Genomic DNA, 26,857 nt, shown 5'->3' on the forward strand with positions numbered 1-26,857 from the left:
ACCCATTTCCCGATTTTTCCCGGACATGGCGAGTTTTTTGTGACACCCCAAGGCGTTCTCCTACCACCTCACAAAATTTCAATGGGGGTCGTCGGAGGAAATTTTTTTTCGTAATATAGCCCATATAAGGCGCCGGTCAGTCGAGGTCAGTTTTGACCCCCTCTCCGTCGACTTTTCGGCCAACCGTCACCGGCCTTCGTGTTCTATCGCCCGAAGGCACCATCGTGCCAAATTTGACGCGCCTGCGGCGCCGGGAAGTGCCCTATCGGGTACTTGACCACTTTGCTTTATATATATAGATATAGATATGGAGTTTTCACTTAAAATAGAGGAGAAGGAAATGATTAGGGGGGTAGACTCCAGAAAAAAACGGGAAAAAAACTTCCTAAATAATGAGCCTTTTTTATTTATTTATTTATATATAAGTTAAGGTACTTAAGAGTAAATATTTGCACACACCAGTTTTTTTTAACGGAAAAACCTCTAGAAATATTTTTTTCAAATTTTATAAAAAATGTATTTTGAAATACCGTTAAATTTTGCATTGTTTTAAAGATTTCTCACCATACCGAATTTCGAAAATTAAAAAAACAATTTCTAGAGTGTTTTCTGTTCAAAAAAACTAGCCAGCTAACTCTATTAGTGTTAGTAAATGACGGATCAATGATTATATGGCCACTTAATTATTAATATATGTTAGTTTATGAAATTTTAGGACTCCTCAAAACTTTTTTTTTTTTTCAAGATGGCGGCCGTTGCCATGGCAACCATATTTTCAAAAGCGTCCCTGATACTTGCAAATATATTCCTTTAAGTACCCTAACTTAGATATACACAAATAAATAAATAAAACATAATAATTAAGAAGTTGTTTATTTCTGGAGCCTACTACCTTAAGTTATCCAGCATGTAACTACATTACACAAAATCTATTTTATTTCATTTCTGCAAGTCTTTAAGGGGTCATCCATAAGGGATGTTACTTTTTTTGGACTATTCCCTCTCCCCTCTGTCACACATCGTCACTCCCAAAATATGACGTCAGTGCAGTTTAATTTTTTTTCAAAAATATCTATTTCTATTATATTGACTAGGTCAACCCAGAGTATATCAGAGTACATGAATGAATTTCTATCACAATTTACAACAGACAGTTCTATAAAATAAAAAGGGCTAAATTTCAGTTTCTAAAAGTGTGACGTCACACTATGTGCCCACCGCCCCACTTCCTCATCACACATCGTGACAAAGTTACGATTTGATGAGTAGGCCTAATTTTTATGATATTAATATTATTCAGTTACATTTGGATTCAAATATCTACACGTATAATTATAATAATTTAAACAAGTTATTAGTTGGCCTATAAAAATCTATTTAATTTGGTATGCGTTGTGAATCAATTTTAAAAGATGGTAGTAGCAGTAACAAACTACTTTACACAAAACCTCATTTTATCTCATTTCTGCAAGATTTGTCTTTATTTGCGTTCAGCAAAAGTGCGTTGTGTTGAGAAACATCCGTTGTTTATCAAACTAAAATGTCTGAATCTGAAAGTGTTGAAAAGAATGATGACAGTGAATCAATTCCTCCACCCTCGGCAACTAATGAAAGTGTGATAGAACAAAAATCAAATGATACTAATTTATCACCAGTTTCATCCGATACGAAACTGAAAACCAATTTAAAAGGTGTGAAATTATAAAACAGAACTAGATTCTAGATCTAGAAATCTACTAGATTAGGTTGAATTATGGATTTTTAAAAATAAAATATTCTGTTATTTCAAATACACCATTAAGTTCCTTACCCCTTAAGAGAACATTTGACACCACATTTGAATATCTAGCTTACTCGGTTGACGAGAAAAGAGAGAATTTGAAATTTTTCCGATATTGGAAAATGAAAGACAAAACCGCGTTTTAGCCCCTCGACCTGCATAACATTACGTCGTGGACGTGTGTACACGAGCTATTAATTCCCGCCATGGTAATTGCGTCAGCTTAGGTTATTTACTCACCGGAAAATAACAAAAAGCAACTGAACAAAAAGCAACTGGTTGATAATAAAACTAGATCTAGTTATTTTATTATTTATTAAATTCTACTCTACATGTTATTCATACCATTTTATGAAATAATGAGCACCTGCATAAATCAAATGACCATAATAAATATTTTTATTTCAAATCCTAATTTTAAATAATATATGCATAAAATAATATGATAGTGTAATAGTTAAGATAGTTTATAAATAAAAATACATTTTACACTCAATATTGAGTCAACAGTGTGGCAGCTGAGGTTCATACATGGTATTAGTGTCTTTTTTTTTTTACATTACATTTTTTTTTCATCTTGAAAACATGACGTATGTGATTTTTTTTAAAAAATAAAATCTCCAAACATCGTCACTCGCGTGATTGCTTGCTTACGTTTACTATCCTGTGGATGAAAAATCCCACCACGGTCGCGGGTCACCGTGAGTTCAGCAGGCCTATAGTACACGTCATAGAATGAACACGCGTACACGAGATGGTCGGTGTCTTCACTTCTCTCTCTCTTCCCTCCCCCCCCCCCCCCTTCTTCAAGCAAATTGAAAAAACAGACCTACTTCCCTACTTCTGGACATTTTTTTAAAAGTTCGGTCATTTTTTTAAAAGTTCACATATCATTATCAGGCATGCTAGACAGCCAGCTGTATAAAAATTATTTTTTTTTAAAACTAGATCTACGTCTAGCTTAAAAAAAATAAATAAATAAACGTTTAAAATGCCCGTAAACAGATTATTTAGCGCAAAAAAAAAAGGCCGCTGAACGAGCATTTTTTAAAATACGCAGCAATGAAAAAGGCTAACGGCCGATCAATTAAGTCTAAAAATCGCCCGTAATTAGGCCTAACTTTGAAAAAGGCCACTGAACGAGCATCACTGATTATATAAACGAATAAGCCACGCAGCGTTGACGAGGTTGACCACAGGTCACGAATGCAGCAACTGTCGGCCCACAGTGAAGAAAAAAAATCAATATACTAATAAAATTACTAATACAATAATAATGTCCATAATTTTACTTTTTCCGCACATGCTACAATTGAATTATAATTAAAATACTAGATTTAACAGTTCATTCCGCAAAAAACAAAAACTAGTTGTTTCTGTGAGGTAACTAGCGTAACAATGACGTCATGATACTAAAAATAGCGGATAGAAATGTCAGCGGGGGTACCTCATCCTCGAGTGAGATTTTGGAAAAAGTAATCAAAAATACTGTAAATATACATGATAAATATATCAATTATATATTAATGTACAGTTAGTCGAGCCGTTTTCCCCGTTAGTCGGTCGTTTTTGGCGGCGGTTCAGTTTTTACGGAGAGTGCTCCACTAGACATCCTCTCATTATTTACAACCACGAATCTTGCGATTTTTTCTGGCATTCTAAGGCATATTATCCATTTTATTAGCAATTTGCATTAAAATAATGATGAGAATTTGCGATATAAACAGTTTTTTCATTTGTCGTGGATGGGACCCCTAAAATAAACGTAAAACCCGTCAGAAAACGACGCGTGACGTTTCAGGGTCAGAGGTCAATCCTACCATCTAAGCAATGCGCCAGACTATACTAGATCTAGTCAAGTCAATTCTATTGAATCTATTCTTAGTCAATTCTAGATCTAGTAACTCTAGTCTCACGTCTGATCTAGAATAGATCTAGATCTAGATCTAGACTAGATCTATATCTAGAGATCTAGAACGTTGTTTGTTGTTGTAGCTCTACTCAGTGGCGTAACCAGGATCGTCTCAAGGGGGGGGGGGTTCCAATTTTTACCCGGGGACAAACTTTCGATTTGCACCCCCCCCCTCAAACTTTCGATTTGCACCCCCTCAAACTTTCGATTTACACCCCCCTCATACTTTATATAATTATATAATATTAATATTATATAATATATATATACCGAGGGGTATATGGGGGGTTATGACCCCCCCCCCCCCTGCCTACGCCACTGGCTCTACTCCACTCTACTAGATCTAGCTAAAATCTAGCTAGATCTAGAGTAGATTAGAAGCTAGATCTAGATCTATCATCTAGATCTAGAATTTTAATTTTTGTGTGTAATTTCAATCTAGTAGGTCCTAGTCCTAGATTTAGTACCTAGCTCTAGTTTGTCAGCTAGTCTTGATCGAGATTCTAGATTTTCTAGATCTAGAATGTTCAATGTAGATTCACTTTTTCTAAATTAGTAAATTCTAATTTATTTCGTGGCAATTTTTGTACCAGTGTCTGATAATAAAATCTTCTTTAAAAAAGGGGTGTTAGGTTACTGACGCCTAACGACGACTAACCCAGATTTCTAACCATAAAATTAGTCGAGATTTCAATACTACTACTAACAACCCAACACACCTATTTTATGGAAGTCTATTATCGGACATCAGTATCTAAAATCATCCTTAAAGTTCTAATTTAGATTTTTAATCTGAATTTAAGAATTTTAAACTATTTTAAGATTAGTGCACTGATTAGGGCACAATGTGACAATACTTGTAAATTAAGGGAGGGGAGATCACCTGGTATTGTTTAGTATTTAATTTTACAATTTAATTTAGTTGGTTAATAGTTATAGATCTAGTAAAAGTAATAAAGTATTTAATATTGATTTGAAGTAATATTTACAGTTACAATACTGCGGCCAGGAGTACCACAAGGGGTATGATTGATCAACTGCTTGCAGAGGGGAGGGGTAGTTCCGATTAGATTTGTTTGACAATATTTTCATCCTTTGAATTAATTATTTAATTATAAAGTTTCTATAATAAATCCATGTTTATTATTAAAAAAAAATATTGGGGCACAAATATCAAATAGGCTTTTGTTGTTCAATTTAATTAGTTTTGTAATTGTTAAGTATGCCAGAGAGGTTGATTTAACAATATTTGATAGGATAGGGCTACCTGTGACACTTGAGTATGATGTACATTTAAACAGTTAAAACCAAAAAGAAATTATTTTTTTATTAAAAAATACAATAAATTATTTTAAAGTGTTTAAGCTTAAAACACTCATAATATTTTCACTATATTTTAGTGGACATTCTACTAAAGTCAGCAGGAGATGCACCTATTATGAAGAAGAAAAAATGGACTGTTGACAGAAGTAAAAAAGTTTGCTGGGTTACAGATTTTATTAAAAAATATATAAAAAGTGAGCCATCTGATTCACTGGTATGTTTATTTATGCATCTTAAGAATTTAAGAATTTATGATACTTCAAAAGTATGTTTCTTATTCTTTTAGATTTTTTTCAGGATAACACTAGATCTGTATAGAGAATAATTAGATTGTAGTTTTATAAATGAAAAAGGTTTAAATTATAGATTTTAAATAGTTCATTAATGTTTGTCTATCTAACTTTTTGTAATATTTTTTTTACCACAGTTCCTGTATGTAAATCAGTCATATGCACCTTCACCAGATACAGATATTGGATCCATATTTGATGTAAGTATGAAACATGTATTTGTTTTAACAAATTGTTTTTAAAAAAAACTATGTACTAATCATTCAGCAAACTATATAGAACTTTTAAAAATTCAATTGTGATTGTTGTTTAAATTGCTGTCATTGTAGTTCAAAAGTGTCAATGGTTTATAATACCATTAATTATTGAGGTTTAAAATACCATTAGTTATTGACTATTTTAATTTCTGTTTCAGTGCTTTGGGAGTGATGGAAAATTAGTACTACATTACTGTCGAACACAAGCCTGGGGATGATCATTACTTTGCATATTAAGATATCATTTTATTTATACTATTGGAAATGTCTGTGTAAGAATGTTTTAAACAAAGACTGATGAGCTTTAAAAAATTGGTTAATTTTTATTGATATTTTATTGTGTGGGTTGTGTTATAAATCAGTTTTGTGGTCAGAAAGAAAATAATTGTGTGCCTACTGTTTGTTTTGTTTTATATACCCTAAATGAATAATTTGCAAAGTAACGACTTGGTTTGCAAATATATTCCAAGAGTTAAAAGAAACTCATAGGGTAAATATAACATGAATTTAATGTATATCTGCATTTTTTTGTGATACACGTGAATTTTTTAAATCACATGAATGGTAATCCCTCTGTAAATAGATACAACCATTCCATGTGGCATAATTTTTGTCAAAGGCTAAATGTATGCGCTGTGTAAAAAGTATCAATATTCTATTATCATCATAACTTTAATGTACTTTTGTTGAATAATTTTAATAAATCCCATACAAAGCAAAAAAGTTGTTTGTAGCGTTTTATTAAAACCAGTGAAAACTATACAGTCTTAACATATTTTTATCAAAATTATCTTTAATTTGTTTTAAAAATAGTAGTACCAAAGAAACTAAACCAGTGATTGACAAAAATTATGGATACAGTACATTGCTTACATCTCGGAAAAATTAATAGTTACATTTATAAATTGTAATTATTCACAAAAACATTCTTTCATACATCCAACGCTACCCAATCTTAAATTAACAAAACAAAAAAGAAGTTTTATTACAGTCACAATGGGAGGGGGATAGTTATTCATGGATGTTTTTTAGACTTATAAAACTTAAAACCTCTTAACATTAAACTTTCATGAGTAAATTTCATCAGAAAATATTCGTGTATTCTAATAGATCAATATGAAATAAAAAATACCATGTATAGATAAAAAAGAGAACGTCTGATAAAAATTGACAGAAAACAACTCTTGCAAATATCTACAGTTTAAAGTTAAAATAAGCCCGTATTCTTGGCATAGTAGAGAAAATTAATCAAAGTTAAGATGCAGTATATTTTAATTAAATTTATCAAAACAAGTTTATTATTGTGTCCAAGATGAAGGATGTTATTTAAACAGAACATGTGGATACACTTTAAATTATTCTTAAAATTTAAATAATTCTCTGCAATTTTTTAAAAAGAAATTTTGCATTTTTAAATCCAATTATGATTACTCTTTCATTTTTTAACAGAACAGAATGTTGTTTCATTTTCTAACATAAAAGCATTGCTCTAGTTACTTTTTATTCACATATTTTACTATTTTTATTTTAGGGAATACACATTGCAGAACAAAACTCTAATCAACTGTTAGCTTAAGGCTTGGATGTTATAACCAGGTTATTTTTTAATATTAAGTTTGATTTCAAATTTTAGGAAATCTCCACTGTAAAATGGCACCATCTTCACTGACACTAACAATGCTCTTTGAGTCAGGGGCAATTCGTACACGCTGAACATTGGCACTATGTCCTAGGCCAACATGAGTTACTTCTCCTTCTCTGTACAGCCAACACTAAAAAATTAAATATTTTGCATCATTTTTAATGTAATGCGATGTAATAAGAAAAAAAAATGAGCCAGTTTACTTTTGTAAAGACTACTTATGGCATATATAATAATTGACATCAATCTTACAAACAAAGGATTATTATAGTTTTTATTTTTAATTTACTGTAATATATACTGATGTATTTTTGTGAGTAGTGAAGTAGATTGTATACTTAATCTCAGGATTGAGGAGTACCTTTATCAGTTTTTCCTCTCCACCGGTGACAAATGCATGTTGGTCTGCTGTGATGTCCATTGAGTTAATGGCACCAGCTTTAGCCCCTTCTAGCTCTCTGATCATTGAGCCATCATATGTCTCCCAGTAGCCCAGTTTGTGGTCAGTACCACAAGTGATGATTTGAAGCTCTTCCTCACCATAGCAAACACTTTTGAATAGTGTGTTAGCAAACACCACGTTTTTACGTGAGCCTTTACTGCAACACATCCAGGTAAAAGTTTAACAGTGATAGCTTTGGGCTTTTTTTTGTAAGTTTTATAAACAAACATTCAATAAAATGAAGTCCTTCGTTTTAATTTTTAATAAGATTGAGCAAAAAAATATTCCTGGATGTTTTTACATAGTTTCTAAACACTCCAACAAACAAATCTTGTAGCTAAGGTTATGCAATATTTGTTTCAAACTGCCAAAGACCACTGAATTTTGTTTACTGTTAATAACTATTAAATTAACTAATTTGAGGTAAATTTAATAGAAAGATTTTAACTCACGTCAAATCCCACATGATAGTTGTGCCATCCCCACCTGCTGAAGCACATTCCTTATCATTTGATCGGATAACAATTTGTGACACAAAATTCTTGTGCTCCTTCATACTCTGTCTCAGTTTAACTCTGATTTCTTTTTTGCCGGATTGATCTACCCCTGAGATTATATCCCAAACTCTAACCTGGTATTAAAATATATTAGAGCTGTACTTAAACAAGGTGTAGGACTGAAATAATAATTAACTCTTTTTAAAATCTGCATTATTTTTAGCATGGTTTAAATGGGGAAAAATATTCTTTTAAAGGTTATTAATAATTGTTCCAAAAAGAATTTGAATTTAAGTTTTTATTACCATTCCCTCTCCCCCTCCACTGATTATGCAGTCTCCTCCTGATGTCATGGCAACAGCAGTGACACCTTTGTTGTGTGCATCCATCACAACATGTTTCAATTCCAGGGTAAGATCTTGAGCTTTAAATCCAAATATCCTCATTTTGCCATCATTCCAACCTTAAATTTGAAAACTTTACTTTATGGACATTCTTTCTTTAAATAATTTAGCAAATAACCAATTTTTAAAAGCAATCTAGATAAAAATATTTTACCAGATACAATTAGTTTTCCATCCCTTGAGATTGCCAGAGCATTGCATGTCTTGTTAGCCAGAACAAATCTCCTCAACTCTTTGCCAGTGTCCAAGTTCCAGACTCTGATTTCTCCTTCTTGACATGTCAAAATCAGTTGAGACACACCACTGCAACCAAAGTTTGGTTTATTAAATAAATACCAGTCATGGTATACTTCATTGTAAACCCACCTGACCTTTGTAAAAAATTTAATATTGTAAAAAAATTAAAACATCTAAGTCAGTCAGTATTTTAATTTGAGCACGTTGCCACATCGATGTGTAATTTATTTAAAAGGTTAGCGATTAACATTGATTCTTAAGGATATAAATATAATGAACTTACTATGGAAAAATAACATCGTTTACTGGAGAAGAGTGGCAGGTTTTTATCAGTTCGGCTGTAAAGTCAGCAAATTGAAATTTGTACACTTGTGACTGAGCTGTCCCAACATAGAACTGCAAATAAATAAAATAGGAATAGTTTATCTTTTCATTTAGCAGCTATAAGATCTGTGTACATTCAAAACTTGAAAATTTCAACCCTTGGTTTAGCAGCCATGCATGTGAAAGCTAACCCACTTCTGTCCTTAATGTTTTTCAAAAAGTTGAAAGCCTACCTGATGCCCGGCCCCTCTTTTAGCGATGGAAGTCACTGCACTTGTTTCAGCTTCATGTTTCCATGGCCTTCAGTTCAAAAGTTATTTATTTAAATATTTCCACAAAATTAAAAATGAATGTACAATAACCAAACTACTTTTTTTTCCTAATCACATAACCAAAATGGTTGTTTTAAAGTACAAATACAAGTGTTACAGTTAGTTTACTTACTGAATATCATTTCTGTGTTTGAATATGGCTTTTACTTTATTAGCATTCTCAAATGCCATACCGATTTCATAATTTCCAACAATGCCATTTCCCGTGCCTATAAGCAAGTTGAAACCTTTGTCTGTCATCTTAACAAATGAAATGGCTGTCACTCCAAGGCTGAATTTGTTCTTCCCAGGGACTTCACATTGAAGAATATTTGTGTTTTTGTTAATGCACAAGATGTCTCCTGTTGTTGTGCCACAGAAAAAGTAAGACAACTTATCATCCTGGTCGTCAACCACCTATTCAAATATTTTTAAAAAATAAATTCAAATGAAAATTGACTTATGTTGAATGTTATGGATTAATCTATTTGAATAAATTTTCTAAACCTAAATAAATATTGTACCTCAATGCATGTAATGATTCGCTTGAGTCCACCAAGGTTTGTGTTTGATGGTCGTATTTTGCGATTCTCTCTATCCAATGTCCATACACGGAGAGTATTGCTGAAAAATAAAGCTTTAAATTTTGAAAAGCGTTGACTATAAATCCATTTTCACAAAAAAAAATAAAAGCCAGATTCAATTAAAATTTGACTGGTGTGCCCTTTGATGCAAGGGAGGTAACAACTATATTAATAGCATCAACAAGGTTAATACTCACTCTCCTCCGGTAACAAACACGTCATCACTGACTTTGGATGCTGCCAGACATGTGGTGATCCCAGCACTAACCACCTGGGCAGGAGATCCACAGATAGGCTCTTTGGTTGCCATGTCCCAGACCACCACACTGTTTAGAAAACATGTGGAGAATTCTTCATTTACTTATAAATTTATAAATTTAATTTTATTGGATATCCAAAGATAAAAAACAATTTATTTAAAGTTTGTATGATATATACATACGATCCATCATCTTGGCCACCAAGAGAAATAACGTATTTGTCGTTGGCAGAAAAAGTCAATGCCTCAACTTTTACTTTGTGGAGTTCCCACTTTTGAATAGCTGTCTTTGTCCTGTAGTCCCACAGTGTTATACATGCCTAAGGAAATTTCAAAATTGTAAAATATTAACTTTATCAAGTACAATTTTTTTTTTATTATGCAATGCTTTTATAAATTGTTGGAACAAAATAGCTTTTATTATGGATATTAATGCTTATGGTAGATGAAATTCCTCACTATCATTTCAACCTAATTGTCATTGTGAAGAACTTACATTATTTAAATATTGAATTTTTAAAATATTTTCTTTTATGTCAAACATGCTGAAATATAATTTAAAAAAAAAACAACCTTGAATCCCATGTAGGTTTCCTGCCCTGATACAATATAGCAGCCATTGTTTGAAACAGCAATGCAGGTAACATTATTTGTGTGAGAGGAAAGAATGCACTGCTTGGCCTGTTTGGTGATGTCTTCAATAATTATGTTGCAGCCCAGTGGATAGATGATGTGTTCTCTGTCAGGGTGGACGATTAAACCTGACGGTACTTTACCTAAAAGTAAATCCACAGGCATGGTTTCAAATCTTAAATTGGGTAACATAAAAATAAATAGCTCGCATCTGTAGTGACTGACAAAATTTAAAAAAAAAATTCTTTAAGTAAAGTAAATGTTAACTTAGTTGAAAAAACACATCATCACATAGAAGTACATAGAACAAAGACAAAAGTGTTATATTTTTCAAAATAGGACACTGAGTTCAAACCTTTTTTTTCTGAATTAAATGTTACTTAGTATTTGATAGTAATTTCTATATTCAAATGTTGTATGTTATTATTTAACATATACTGATCTACATCAGTGCCAAATCTATGATAGATGGAATCTTGTTTTATAAACTTAAGCACTGATTAAATATTAATTATTAACAAATACTTCAAATAGGCATAAACAATTTAAAATATAATAATTAATATTAATTAATAATATTGGCCCAAAGATATTAGTATTATTAGTATTATTAGATAATGATTATGATTTATAATTTATAGGCCCTAAGTCTTATCTTAATTTATTATTTTAATTTTCCAAATTTGAAATGTAGGCTTATAAAAGATCTAAAACAAGTCAACAACTAAACTTTATTTATAATAATTAACTTCTTAAATCTAGATCTAAATCTAGATCTAACTAAAAAAAAACTAGCCAAATTTTCAAACTAATAGACACTATTTATTAACAGACATCTGTCATCATTCATGGAGACTTTTTCGAGGGTGAAATTTGTTAAAGTTGTAGAGTGTAGAGTTAGACCTAGAACTACCGTTTACAGTAGTTAATGATAATTGATTCATTAATGAAGTTACAAGTTAATGTTGTCAACGGTAACTCAGTTTTACTCTTGATATTATTTTATTTTTATTTTGTTCAATTTAAATTTACTCGTGTTCAGTATTTAATAAATTGCAATTTAATTAAATGCTTACCATTAAAACCAATAATTCTTTCGAGTTCAAGCTCCTTCGTGTCGATTACATCGTCCCCTGACATCTTGCTAAAATAAATTGTTTAATACTTTGTAATCAAGTGTACAGCCCTCCTGTTCTCTCTATGTGGAAGAGACTGTGTTGTCATGGGTTACAGTCATGGCGTCCAACACAAAACTCTTGGTATCAGGATCCATAACTCCGTCAAGAAAAATTGTCTGCAATCTTTTATCAATAAAAATTACGTTTCCCAACAAATAGATCTAGACCTAGATTCTACTCTAGTAGGCCTACTTCTAGGCTAGGTCTCGTCGGCTTGAAAATCGGCATTGCGTTTAAAAATAAATATAGTAACATGTCAATTTAACATTGTTTTACAAATAGATAATAGAATCTAAGTATTTATGGGTCTCTTCCTAAATATTAGTAAAGGTATCCAATAGATACTAAAGTGACCCACGCTTTTCTTTATAGTTTATTTAAATAGTAGTGCATAATTTATTTTCTACTTTTTAGTGCATTATTACATAAAAGCTTGTTATTAAAACGTTTTTTTATGAATTTTTAGAAATATAAAGTACAAATATTACACTGTATTTATAGGCCCTTTTGAATTCGTGCACATACGTCCTGTATAGGCTTTTCTTTTACGTTTTTGACATAATTATAACAGTTCTACATGATGATAGTGATAGTCATCATCATCATCACTCCTTTGTGGCCCCTGGGGAGCAAAGGGCTGCAACCACACATCTCCAGCGGACTCGGTTTTGGGCTGCTCCTCTAATCTGTGCCCATGAGAGCCCAGCTGTTTTCGCCTCCTCCTCAACCGTTCTCTTCCATGTTTTCCTTGGCCGGCCCCCAGTGTTTCTTCCAGACTTTTTTCTCCGGGGAGGGGGGGCACTTGAAATTTTCGGGGGGGGGCGGTAAACTTACTTTCTTCGGGGGGGGGGGGGGGGGCGGACACTGTTAAAAGTATATATTTTCTATATAAATTATATAAATTTCATTCCGTTCGGGGGGGCGGTAAAAAAATTTCGGGGGGGGGGGGGACACTCAGTCCCCCCCCCCCCCCCCGAAGAGATGCCTGGAAGAAACTCTGCGGCCCACCCTCCTTTTCCCCTGGGGATTCCAGTCCAATGCATGTTTTGCGATGTTTTCTTTTTCTTTTCTTAACGTGTGTCCGATCTATCCCCATTTACGGGCCTTAATATCTTTCTCTATCGGCTGTTGTTTTAAAATTTGCCACAGGTCTTTGTTAGATATTTTGTCTGGCCATCTTATTTTGAGTATATGTCGTAAGCATTTCTTTACGAACGCCTGTAGCCTATCAGTATTTGTCTTACATGATGATATTATTGATAGTAATAAGGGACGGCGTGGTCGGACTGCGGACTCAAAAATCTCGAGTTGGATCGAGATCAGAGTTTCTTCCAGGCATCTCTTCGAGGGGCTTTGCCCCCCCCCCCCCCCCCGAACGAAATGAAGTTTATATAATTTATATAGAAAATATATACTTTTAACAGTGTCCGCCCCCGCCCCGGATATTTTAGTCCCCCCCCCCCCCCCCGGAGAAAAAAGTCTGGAAGAAACAACCCTGACTGACGTTAGGTGGTTGGGCATAGTGCTGACCACGTTATTCCCTTGTATGCCAAGATTACTGAAGCAGATGCAATCTACTTCATCTGCCCCGTATGTCTTAGGCACGAACGGAAGAAATAAGATGATTGACTGCCCCCTACTATTATAAACATCTAACATGTAGGCTATACAGATGGATATACCACACACTGAGGAAATCGGCCATTGGGGTATAAGGGCCCATTATGGAATATATAAATGTATAATAAATATATATTACATAAATATACATATATAGTAGGAGCATGGCATATTAAAAACTCAGATAATAACGTTTGTGTAGCTTTAAAAGAGTTATTTCTCTTTGTAGCAAAAATCCCGTTCTAGTGTTGAGGTGGGGAGGGGGGGGGGGGAGATAACCGATTGAGAGTGAACATAGTTCTAGACATACATATACAATTATACACATATACCGATTCAGAAATATATTTAATTAAGTTACACTGGCATTATGACGATAACATTTTTTTACAGAGGGGTCCATGCGGCGGGGTTATAACCCCCCCCCCCCCCCCCCCTCACCCGCCTACGCCACTGACCTATTTGATATTTCTGAATAACAGAGAAAGAGATGAGCAGAGTATTTTGAAGGACTAGTAGACTTAACCCACAGTGCACGCAAGATATACCACCAGCTAAACGGCTAAATGAGATATGCCGCCACACTGTAGACCACCTTGAGAAGAAGAGATACATAATCTTTTAAAGGAAAACGGTTCAAGTAATAGATGATATACCGCATTAACGGACAACGGAAATCGAAACTCGCATCAGTACTACACACACTTCAGGAAAACACGGGAAGATGAACGAATTCGAGAGAAGCGGAAGGAGGGATTTCTCATAAAACTCACAAAGATAGATAATCTCAGTTCATGCTGTAACAAAAAAGGGATAACAAGACTTTCCATCCCACCCAAAGTCTTCAAACTGAAAAATTAAACAGGATGAAGGAAACGGTAGACACCCAACTTCGAAATCAAAAGGCATGAATTAAGAAAGAAACATCATGCATACATTAAATTGTCTCCCAGTCTTAAAAGAGGAACTCACCTATGCAGCAGACAGTTCTCCAATACTCCACGTAGAAAAACATCTCTCAGAATTTCACACAGCCCCTAACCCATTCAATATTTTATAATATTGAGGTCGTTATTTTTAAACTACAGTTGGTAAAAAAAATATTGTATTAAACGTTAGTTAGCACCAATACCTCGTTATTCATCTTTAATATGTGACATTAATACGTTACTTTAATATAAAACAAGAATAGATAAAATGAATGTTGGACACTTACCTTAAAGTCGCTTATAGTCAATTCACGTAACACACGCATAGCTGGGGAATACTAACACTATTTACAAGAGAATTTCATAAATGATAAGCGTAGTCCTACATCATGCAGAGTATAGTCAGAATTCAACAGTTTGTCATGATAGTTCGAGCGCAAACTGTGAGATTCGGTATAGCAGTTAGTTCTTAATTCTCTTAAATTAAATAGCAAAAATAAAACAAAGTGTATGTATCTTTCTGCCCGCCAACATATGATTTGATACAACATAGTAAGTAAGACATCGCTGCTGTATTCAGTATTCAGTCCTTCGATAAGACTCCGCCTCCAGGTCTGTCTTAGGCAATCTCTTTCGCTTTCCCTGGGGTTCCACTCAAGCGTCTGGTGCATCACTTTAGAGTGAGTCTTTCGCACAGAGAAATTAATTACTCGGTGAATTTTGCTTTCTAGCTTAATTATTCTGAGTTCTGAGGTCAAGTTTTCGATACATTTTTTGTTTTGCATATTGGTTATCGATGGCCGGAAAAGCAAGGCCATCAGACTCGTGCTGTTTGATTATGGATCTTCGGTTTATCTTTATGTTTTTATGTTTGTCGAAGGAGAATCAGCATTGGCAACCGTGACTGGGAGAGTGGCAAACCGCACATAAGCAGTTGACGTTAGGTCAGATGCTCATTATGATTTTCAGTGTATCCAATCGGTTTTGTAGCTTCAAGTTTCTTGATGTACTCACGTCTGAAGGTTCAAACCTCTGACATGAAATTTGGGCCGATGTCTGATAAGTATGTTTGTTGCAGTTGTGTAGCTGTTAATTCCAAATCAGTTTCGGATAAGTCAAGCTGAGATTTGGGAAAAAGAAAACTAAACACTACCCTTCAGAACTACTCTTAAGCTGTGCCATTGCTATTTCTGGATCTCAACGTGTGTCACTGTTCGGTTCATCAAATAGTTTCTTTATGTATCTCTTTGTCTGGGATGGTAGAGCGCAAGACTGCTAACCCGAAAGTCTCCCAATAGTTTACAAATGATAATAAATTCATAAGAATTCAGCTTTTTCTATATCATTATCATACCTCAAATCAGTAACATGACCGATCTCTCCTTGGAATCTTTCTTTCCAAGACAAATCTTTGTCAGAACTTGACAATGTGTTTGTTTTTTTTTCTTCACATCTGTTTCTGCGTCTATTCTAGATGGCCATCTTGTAGTATACTGCAGAGGCGTAGCGACCCTTCCCGGCGCCCGGGGACAAACTTTCGATTTTCAGCCCCCCCCCCCTCGAACTTTTCATTTGCACCCCCCTCGAACTTTTCATGTGCACACCCTCCTCAAACTTTCAATTTGGCGCCCCCCCCCTAAGGTCGGCGCCCGGGGACATATGTCCCCCCCCCCGCTTCGCATCTGTTATACAGTGTTTTTCAACTTTATTATCTTAACTTTCCATCAGTCAAAGTTAAGTAAGCCCCCCCCCCCCTCTATATTCCTCGTACAAACAACGACCAATGAAATTGAATATTTCAGTTATAGTTACAATAAACCAGGAGTGATCTCCCCTAAACTTTCTCGTGCATTAGTACATAAAAGCTTGTTATTAAAACGTTTTTTATGAACTTTTTTTTTAGTTCTTTACATGTTTTTATTTACAATAGTGTTTCATGACTAAACAAAAAACCGCGCCTATTGAAAGTGATGACGCGTGTGGTGTGGTTGGATAGAAATGCCTACTAATTTGGTCAAAATTTTAATTAATTCATAAAACATTAATTAGGCGCCCAATTAAGTCAAATTTAATGTCACGATGCATTGTCTTCATATCTTGACCCACGTACCAATTACGAACCGTATTTGTCAAGTAGAAGTGCCTGCAATTTCGCTCCGGCGTTTCGATCTAGACTGACGAAAGACTGTCGACAGAGGCAGTGAGTTAAATAAAAGCTTGTAAAAAAAGTATATATTTTTTATATAAATTCCACTTCGTTGGGGGGGGGGGGGGTGTCCCCGAAGAGATGCCTGGAAGAAACTCTGTACGGCACCTGTCTGCTGGGTCGTCATCACGTTTTCTTTCCGCATCGTTAAGTTAAATGCACTATTTAGGCTTGCTTACTAACAACGTGTAATTTTAAAATTAGCATGCAGAATTGAAAAAAAAACCACAAAATTAATCTTAAACAGAATCTTTAAATAGACTGTCAGTCTACTCTTAATCTAATTATAATATAATATTCATGTTAATACTTTATACAGTAGGGCCTACGTTACTTTAATTTATGTCAATGGCTTATTAATAACCAGTTATTTCCCTTTGTATTTTTTAAAGCCAAGTCGAATGGAACAGACCAAATGAATTCGGCCTAGGCCTAGACTCTAGATCTTTATGTTTTTCTGTCGTGGTGTTAATAAAATGGGGAAAAACATTGTATAAAGTCAAATTTGTAAAATTAAAATGATTGCGATAATTTGGCGTTTAACTTTAACCTGAAAAGAGTAGTCTACTTCTGGAAATTTTGCCATATTTAAAATAAATAATTTAAATGTTACAATAAATAAGCCATTATTAAAATAGTTAAGTGGTTGTTTATAGCAATCAGATCTGATTGCAAATATTTTCATATAAGGCGAAGGTGGCCCAACATTGCAAAACCTTTAATTTAACGTATAAAATAATATAAATAGGTCAGTGGTTAAGTTTGTGGTGGTCGAGGTCGAGATAGCACGCGGCATGATTAATGCCGCAGTGCATTGTGGGAGCTGTTGTTGGATCATGTAAACACAGGTACAGGGTATGTTGTTTTCCTCTCCATGAGCTGCCATTTTAGCGGTGCTAGATCTTGCTATGTCTGGAATACAACATCCAACAAATAACCACGCTCTTGCGTTATTAGCACTAAAGTCTGCTCCTACTAGCCCATCAAGAGCAGTATGGAGCTCAGAAACACATGGGGAAGCTATTGCTCGGTTAGAAGGAAGGGACTTCGAGTTCACGATGAGGAAGCCACGCATCACCATCGGCCGAAATAGTAGCAAAGGAGATGTCGATGTCAACATGGGTCATTCAAGTTTTATTTCTCGAGTGCATCTTGAAATTTTTTCCGAGCATCCCAATTTTTTCATGAAGTGTAATGGGAAGAATGGTGTGTTCATTGACGGAATTTTTCAAAGAAAAGGCGCGCCGCCGCTGCAGTTGCCTTGCTCGTAAGTTTCATATTTTATATGGTGTCGTACACAATCCAGGACCGCAGTCATTTTTGTATCTTGAAAGGAAAACAAATGGTGGGGTCGATGTACGCTGTTGTCGATTTGAAAACACTTTGATTGCTAAGGTCGCTAAGGAAAGTTAGGATTTTGGTAATATGACATCTTACTACTATATTTTACAAGATTATCAATGAGTTAACATATTAGACTTTTTCTTTATTTAATAAGTTAAATGCGAGGCATTGCTTGAAAATCTATTGAGTAAATTTTTAAGCTTTTCAGCCCTATTTTGGATTTTGTAACCATGTGCTCCTTACAAAATGGCGGAAATGTAAACAATTATTTGTTTTGAATCTTTTGTTTTATTTTTTCAAAGGTTGTTTACATTTACCACATTAATTTTATATTATATCTACATAGGCCTTCATTATTTTAATTAAACCTATTGAATTCATTCACTGTTGTTTAAATTTACTAAGGCAAAGCCTGGGCTGTTAATTAAGACCTTGCCTGCATAATAATTTTTATTTTATAAACAGCAGTGCTGCTCTAAGTCAAACTTGTAGTATTGTGTCCTGGCCAACTAGATCTAATACTGGTCTATTGCTCAATTCTTTTTCAATAATCTGTTTGTAGCCTAAATAAATTGTAGGCTATTACTTTAATTATAGTAGGCCTATTGGCCTTGAATAAGATCTTAAAAATTGACTTGACTAGTCACTTTAAAAAAAGTAAAACAACAGGGATTTATGATTAGGACTCTAAACACAAAGTAATGTAAAATATTTGGCCTAATGGGTCTAGGCCCTAGACTCTAATATAGAAAATTTGCTTAATAGTTATTAATACATTTGTATTACATTTACTGATGTCAGATAACAGACTCTTCAGAAAATAGAAGTGTTATATTGTTAGTATTTTTGTAATCTCAAGTCTAGTTTTATGGTTAGAAATTAGAGTTAAATTAAGTATGGTGGGAATAGGGTTAGCACTAAGATTAGCAAGTTTTAGTCATACTTGTATTTAGCTAATTACCACTAATTTAACAACACTTTTAAAAGATTATTTTATTGTGCCAGTATCAGACACTGGTATTGGTATAGCAATAATTAGCAATTACACCCACCTCTCTTAAAATTCTCAGAAGCTATATTGTTTTTATCTGCAAATAGGGTAACTTTTATTAAGCTTCTTTCTTTATACATAAACAGCTTTTCAGTTTTATAAGACATAGTGCTTGTTTAGTTAAAAACTAAATTTTTTTTAGATTAGTAGATTTATTTTCTGTGTCAATTAGTATAGGATAGCTACACCATAAGCAGATTGGCAAAAGAAGTAAAAATTATTGCTGTTTGCTGTAGATTTCATCTGTAAATTTAGCTTTTTTTTCTTTTTTAAATTTGTGAGAAAAATCACAATATATTTTACATAGCCTATTTACATTTGAACCTGTCTGTCCTCTGGTGGAGGAAGTTAAGTTCACATTTTTCTGTGACATCTGCATATTACAGGATAGTGTGGTCAGCACTACCCAGATGTCTTTAGTTTTCCTTATGTAAGTCAGGTACCAAAACTCGACTTATTGGGTTAGCAGTCAAATGCTGTACCATTCGACCACACCATCCCTTGGTTTTTTACCATTTGACAGTAATAAATTTTTTTTATTAACATTGTTTCATGATTACTAAACTCAAAATTGAATGTTTATTTTGACCATGCCGAATTATAACTATAATTACAAAAGTGTTTAACAGTTTAAAAATTAAGACCAATAGCCCTATTAAGTATGACAGTAGTAACATGGAATATGTTTTTTAAAAAGAAAATAATTTTTTAGGTTTTTAAGACCACTTAATTTTATCTTCTGACCATTCATTGTTGATGTGTCTAGGCAGTAGGGTTGATATTTGCAATTCGGGTAAGGGCAGGGGGGCGTTTAAAAGTGTAACATCTGTTTAAAAACTACACAAGACCCGCTTACATTACAGCCTTCTACTTACCTATCATATTTATAAAAAAAAAATTTTCTGTTTTGATATTTTTTTCATACCATGTAGTGATGTAAAATTTTAGGGTGGCACAAAAATGCAACAAATTTTATTTAAAAAATATTGAGCTTTAAAAATTCATTTAAATTTAATATTAAAACAAATTTTATGGAAGGAGCTGTAAATGTGAACAATGAAATGGGATCATTAAAGAGGCTAGTAGTTTAACTACTAAATGTCTTTTAAATTGAAACAATTCAATTGTTTGTCCAGGTGCACTTTGCGTTTTCCAAGTACAAACATCAAGATAAAGTTTCAGTCATTAATAGACGAGGCTGTACCTCCTCCGCCTCCTGTAGCTGTTACAACACCAAAAAAGAAGCCACCTCTCCCCTTGAAAATCAACATCCCAGAACCTCAGGAAGTAGTTGCCTGCAGTCCTTGTCCTTCTCCTACAGGCACAATTAGGTATGTACAATGACTGGCTGGAGTTAGTTTTGCTGGTATAAGCTAAGTATATAACATAAGTTTACACTTAATAATTTTGTCAGCTGAAATCAGAAAAAAAATGTTTTATGTGGTTTGTGCTTTAATGAGAGCGCTTTTTGGTATTCTGTTTATTTATTTATTTATTTTTTTCCAGTGCTGCTAACTCCTGTCCTACTAGTCCACGCAGTGGTTCCAGCCACAATCCTAGATTTGCACTAATACCTGACCTTCAAGCTGTAGCAGCGTATGCTGCTGCACACCCCAGGGAGGAGCGAGACAGCAATTCAAGTTCAGCGTCTAGCACCCCAAATGTGGGGGAATCATCACGAGATGAGTCCAAACCTCCATATTCCTATGCACAACTTATTGTGCAGGCTGTTACATCAGCCACAGACAAACAACTCACTCTTAGTGGGATTTATGCCTATATCACAAAAAATTATCCTTATTACAGAACTGCTGACAAAGGATGGCAGGTTGGTGTATGGATTGTATTCTATAAAATTACCAAATATTTTCTGTGCCATCAATTCCTACCTTCTTGTCCTGGTACAAATGAGTGGTTGATGAAGTCTAGATATTAAATTAATAATTTTGTTATAGTGAATTTTATTTATCTAAAATCTTTACAATAAAATATTGCTCATCATGAATGTGCTTTAATTAATTATTTATCACCCAATTTTCAGAACTCTATTCGGCACAATTTATCATTGAATCGATATTTTATCAAAGTACCCCGGTCACAGGAAGAGCCTGGAAAGGGCTCATTTTGGAGAATTGATCCTGTCTCAGAAGCAAAATTAACAGCACAGGCCTTCCGACGTAGGCGTCAGCGCGGTGTGCCTTGTTTCAGAACTCCATTTGGAGGGCTATCATCCAGGTAATTTAAATTCAATGAGTGAGGTTCCTCAAGAAACTTTTATTTTAAAATAACAGGTATGCCTGTTTCATGATTTGATGTCCCATGGAATTTTTTTTTATATCTAGGTCCGCACCAGCTAGTCCCAGTCATATGGCAGGTTCCTTCACACCAGACTGCCTGTCCAGAGAATCCAGTCCTATACCTGAAGCTGGAATGGAAACAGAAGTTTCACATTCATCTTCCCAGCCTGGAAATCTCCAAGGGCAGCAACAGCACACACACCCTGCAATAGCAGAGTTGAGATTTTCTCAGTCGGCACCAGGATCACCGTCAGGTAATAACTCATTTGTTAAAGTTCTTGGGGTATAAATTTTTAGTTAGCTTTTACATCAGGAACTTACTATAATTTGGTGTTGATAATAGTATTTATGAGAAGTTGACACTTTTAAAAGTTGGATTACAAAAGGCCTGAAAAAGTTAGAATTACTTTTAATATAAAATTCTTTTTAGATAGATTTTGAAACAAATATTTTTCCTATAGGTTCTCGCGTCATGTCACCTGTAACAGTTACTTCTAGCACTGGACAAGCTGCAGTTCACCAGCTCCCTTCAGTGATAGCCAAACCTAAGATCATTATGACCACACCAGGCCAAGTGGTGTTAAATGGTCCTACTGCCACACCCCTGACCAATGGAACTCATTTAGAAATCAAAAGAGAAAATGGAGAAGGTATGCTTGATTTTTTAAAAATATTGAACTTGAGTAGTAATTCGTAATATGTAGAATACAGTAATATGTAGAATACATTGACACACAACAGAATTTAATAAAAAGTAATGTCAAAGTTATAATTTTTTTTTATGTTCCATCTAGCTGTGAGTTTGGGCTTGACTGGAGCTTCCCAAAAGATAGCCTCCTTGATGGCCACAGCAAACCAAGCACAGTTTCAGACTAGAACACTGAACCCGGTGGCGCTGGTGAGGAATTTGCATGGTACTCAACAAGTTATGGTGACCACATCTCCTTGTGGTGAAACAGGGCAGGTCACTCTGATTCCTCAGTCAGTTCAGTTGCTTCATCCACAATCTTCCAGTGGTCAGGCGGGTGTCAACCAGTCAGTTCCTCAGAATAATCAAGTACAGATTGTACCGCAGCAAGTGTTTTCTCAGCAAGTCATTTTACAGAAACCCATAGGCTCAGATCAGCAACAGAACCAGTCGAGTGGTAATTGTTGGAGCACCCAAGATGTTAAATCAGTTCATGTTTTGGTAAGTTATTTCTTCTAGAACTTCTGGTAATATGCCGTTTTTATTTAAAATGTATTTGCTTGATCAATTTGTATTATTTAGCAGCAAAAGAAAAATATTTTTATTGCTGTTTTTACAATGAAATCAAGTATAAAAATGTGTATTTAAAATCTGAAATGGCACTTGGTAAAACTATTCTTTTTTTTTTTTGTCAGATGCCTCATCAATTAGGGGTTCAAGTAAAAAGAGCCCAAGAAGAATCATCTGGCCAAGACTTAGATCTTTCGGGTGGTAAGAGATTAAAAATTGATGAGGAAGCAGACAAGGGGGTGAAGCAGGAAATGGAATAAAAGATTGAGATCTAGTTTTTATAAACTGTGTGGTTTTTTCCTCCGTAAATTGGTGTATCTTGCCTCAAACAAGTGAAAGCTGGAAAGATATGTTAGTCATAGAATTGTCTGTCATCTGATCCTATGTCATGAACTAATTGAGATTCTTTTTATCTTTGCTTTTTCTGTCACGGGCTTGTTCAATTTGACTCTATTCAATTTTTTAGTATGTTACATGTTGTATCTTAGATAAATGTACTGACAATTTACGATGCTGCCATTATTTTGTAAAAATAAACCATCAGGAAAGTGTTGTGTAGCCAAGTAAGTAATGCAGAGAATGAATTATTCACATAGGGATATTCAAGCTCCACAAAATACCTGTTTATCTGCTTTGATAGTTTATTATGATTGAGGCAGCAGACTGTTTTATTTTTTAAAATCATCAAGAATTCATTTTGCTGAAGTATAACTGTGCATTTGGGCAGCTCTTCCACTATAATTTATGCCAGTAGTTCTACCTTGAGAGTTCATTTATCACTATTGATTCACACAGTAATCTCTATCCATCCTGAAATGATTTTTTTTCTTTTAGAAAATGTAGTTTTTACAGAGTGTTTTATGCATTTTTTTTTGTTTTGTGCTTTAATTTTATCTGTAATTACTAAATTGCCACTTTTAAAGGTAATAAGTTAAAATATAAGATTAAATCTCTTTACAAAAATAAAATGACAAGAAATTTCAATGAAATGGTTTATTTTTACTATGCTGGAGCTTTGGTTTTATTATTTCCTGCCCTATAGACCTTCATGTCTAAAGAGTACTTTTTTCGCAGGAGTTTTTCTCTTGAGAATAAAGCCTTACTGTTGGTTTTTTTTATATTATTTGCTGTTTGGTGAATCAAAGATTTCAAAATATTTTCCATGTTGGCCAATACAACAGAAATACAGCTTATTTATTAAGTCCCTTTTTATAATATTTTTTACCTGTGAATATTTCATTAACTACTTGGTGGTGCCTACAGCAACAGAGAAATAGTGGTTTGACGTGTGTTCAATAGACTGCTCAGTAAACATTTTTTTTTTGTAGTTATCACTTTGGTCGGCGGTAGAGGAAAGTCATTGAACATATCATTTTATTTAAATTAGGTTTTCCTAGCTTCATTTTTTTTATATTTGACACTGATCAAAATTATGTTAACTTTTCAGTCTACTGATTTTGTAATCATTTAATGTAACTAGTAGCTTGTTTGCATACATTTTTTGGTAGTTAGTCAAATGTACAAAAATAAGCAATCATTGTCCACTACTATTGAAACGGGTAGCAGTTTTAAATTTTTTTTTTAATGCATTAGGCCCATTCAGCACAAGTATGTTACAAATCCTGTTACTCTAGTAACAACATTTAATTGCTTTTGCTTTCAATCTAGCACATTTCAGATGATACAAATCAAGCTTTCATGTCTGCTTATTACAGATTCACCCCCACCCCCTAAAGGGATAGCTATTTCTTTTAAGTCACTTCTTGATTGTAAAAATGTTTTCATAAAAGAATCAGCTTTTTTTGTCTAATTTTAAACTACATTACAACTGAATCTTCTCACTGACCATGTCAGTATTGGTGATCTGCAGTACCATTTTTTTTCTTCCAGTTATTGACTTAAAGAAAAACTTCTCCCAGTCTAGATTGGTAAATAATGCATTCATTCTAATAGGACACTATTTTTTTTTGTTAATTTGATGGGGTTTTTTTTTTGAGTGGAAAGGGTTGTGGTTATAGTAGCAAGACTCAGTTGTCTAAAGAGTGGCCTGGTTTGTTTTCACATGGACACATATTTTTACAAAACAAAAAAAACCGTTATGGTCAGTCGTTTCATTCTGTTTTAAAATATATTGGTAATAACTAAACCTGAGTATTAACTTTTTAAAATAGCTTGAAAGATGTTTGTGTGTGCACATTATTGCAACTGTTTTTAACAATCCAGACAGCAGATTGTTGTTTACGTTTGAAAACTAGTTTGTTAAGAGTGTCTGCATTGTTTCCTGTGACCTTTATTGTCACACAAACTGTACATGTATAGCATAATTTATGCCTATGGTTTAGTGTGATATTTTTATTTTTAACTGATAAAAGGTTAGTAAAAATGTTTATCAAATTTTGTTACCTCATTTTCCCTTTTGTTATGTACTGGGTAAGACTGTATTTCATTAAACTTTTTTCGCATTATCATCAAGTCAAAAAAAAATTCAGACGAGATATTTTATTTGTAATTTTTGTACAAATTTGGTGAGAATTCTCACTAGTATATTTTAAAACGTTTTTTTGTCTTATTAAAAAATGCTAATGGAGATTGTTCCCTGCTGTTGAAAATGTGACAGACTTGTACAGTATTGTAATCAGCTACTAATATTCTGGATTGTATATTTGATCTTGTATTTCTATTCAGTTGTTGTTACTATTGTTGTGTGATTTTAGTAAAATTAAATTTTTTAGTCAATTGATTTGGAAACTTGTCATTTAGTAATGAAACAAGATTTGTTTTTACTTGTGTAGAAATAATTTTGTTCATGGAGTTCAACATTCATTTGCATCGCTACAATTTTAAAGTTTCTTGCATTTATGTGTGGCAGTTCATCATTTATACACAGAAGGGAGTTTCCCCTTTTCATTTAGCAAAGTAAACAATCTTTTTGAATTTGTGTACAAGAAAGATAAGTCACTGAATTCTTGCATGCATTAAGCACAATATAAATTCTTAACTGTGGGGGATGAAAAGTCCTTCTTTATTGTTACTTACATTCAGTTTTTTCTTTTAATTAGTAGCAATTAGATAATCTATTTCTGTATTAGAAATTGGTGTAAATAATGCTTATCGTATTTCATATGCTGAACAAGCCATTCATATATTTTGATTAGTTTTAATAATCCCCTTTCTGGTGGGCTAACAGTTATTTAAAAATTGGTCCGTTGTTTTATTTAATTTATGGAACATTTTTTTTTATGGAATGAAACCACCAAATAAAAAAAAAAATAAACAATGTAATGTTTTTAAATTTGACACAGGGAAGCAAGAAGAAACAAGATCATTTTTTTAAAATCTCCAAATTTGTGTGTGTACTATATAAGTTTAAAAATAATTGTAGATAGCACATAATGAGTATGTGACATAATTGTGTGATAATCCATTTCATTTGCTTCCTCACAATTAGTTCTTGTATATTTAACTATACTTGTATGACGAAGAAAAAAAATCACCAATACAAATGCAGTAGCCCAAACTTATCAATACCACTCCTGGAAGGAATCAGATATGGTTCTGTCACACATAGTGTTCATGTCTGTGCTTTATTATTAACTGAGCTGTTTTCACGCGGAGGCGCAGTGATGTTTTTGTACATAATACACTTGTATGTTTAATTTTACCACGGAGTTTTTGTTTATATTTATATATGTATATATTTAATATTTTTAACATGTTGCCAGTTTTTAAGCATTATTTCTAGTTGAATTCTATACTTATTTTAAATGAATTATGAATTGCTCTGGTTTTGACATTGGAAATGTGTTGAAGATTTTCCCAAGTAAATAAAATACTTCCTATTTTGATGGAATCACAGCATCAGATGCTCAGTTCTAGAGTTGAATTTAACAAAAGTGAATAACAAGCTCGGTTTGGCATTACCTAACCAAAAATCAGCAAGTGATAGGTAATTAATATCATCGAGGCGGGCTTCGTCTTTTTGGCGATATCCTATAGTTGGGCATAGATGTACTCTTTAAAACACTTTCTTTCAAGGAAGAATACGTGGAGTAGAATATGGGTACATTTTTTTGGGTATT

General features: G+C 33.7%; 3 protein-coding genes across 3 annotated transcripts; 2 read left to right on the forward strand and 1 right to left on the reverse strand.

Annotated features, from left to right (window-relative positions):
- The first annotated feature begins 1,500 nt into the window (after nt 1-1,500).
- Nucleotides 1,501-6,298, forward strand: LOC131929418 (ubiquitin-like protein ATG12). The gene is made up of 4 exons (XM_059285598.1): nt 1,501-1,691; nt 5,093-5,229; nt 5,443-5,505; nt 5,721-6,298. The coding sequence occupies exons 1-4, from the start codon at nt 1,541-1,543 to the stop codon at nt 5,778-5,780; spliced, it is 411 nt and encodes a 136-aa protein (XP_059141581.1). The 5' UTR covers nt 1,501-1,540; the 3' UTR covers nt 5,781-6,298.
- On the reverse strand, nt 6,286-12,142 carry LOC131929415 (cilia- and flagella-associated protein 52). The gene is made up of 13 exons (XM_059285595.1): nt 11,972-12,142; nt 10,836-11,038; nt 10,446-10,582; nt 10,201-10,329; nt 9,944-10,043; nt 9,553-9,836; nt 9,342-9,408; nt 9,068-9,180; nt 8,702-8,850; nt 8,449-8,606; nt 8,099-8,277; nt 7,566-7,803; nt 6,286-7,334 (listed from the first exon to the last, which is right to left on the reverse strand). Exons 1-13 carry the CDS (start codon nt 12,033-12,035, stop codon nt 7,185-7,187), a joined length of 1,971 nt encoding a protein of 656 aa, XP_059141578.1. The 5' UTR covers nt 12,036-12,142; the 3' UTR covers nt 6,286-7,184.
- A 5,520-nt stretch (nt 12,143-17,662) lies between these two features.
- Nucleotides 17,663-26,439, forward strand: LOC131929422 (forkhead box protein K2). Its single transcript, XM_059285614.1, has 8 exons — nt 17,663-18,095; nt 20,360-20,554; nt 20,730-21,051; nt 21,265-21,458; nt 21,566-21,774; nt 21,982-22,170; nt 22,315-22,709; nt 22,904-26,439. The coding sequence occupies exons 1-8, from the start codon at nt 17,737-17,739 to the stop codon at nt 23,036-23,038; spliced, it is 1,998 nt and encodes a 665-aa protein (XP_059141597.1). The 5' UTR covers nt 17,663-17,736; the 3' UTR covers nt 23,039-26,439.
- The last annotated feature ends 418 nt before the right edge of the window (nt 26,440-26,857 follow it).

Source organism: Physella acuta, unplaced genomic scaffold (assembly GCF_028476545.2).
Source record: "Physella acuta isolate Inbredline_101_S28 unplaced genomic scaffold, ASM2847654v3 ptg001627l, whole genome shotgun sequence".
Classification (NCBI taxonomy): Eukaryota; Metazoa; Mollusca; class Gastropoda; family Physidae; genus Physella; species Physella acuta.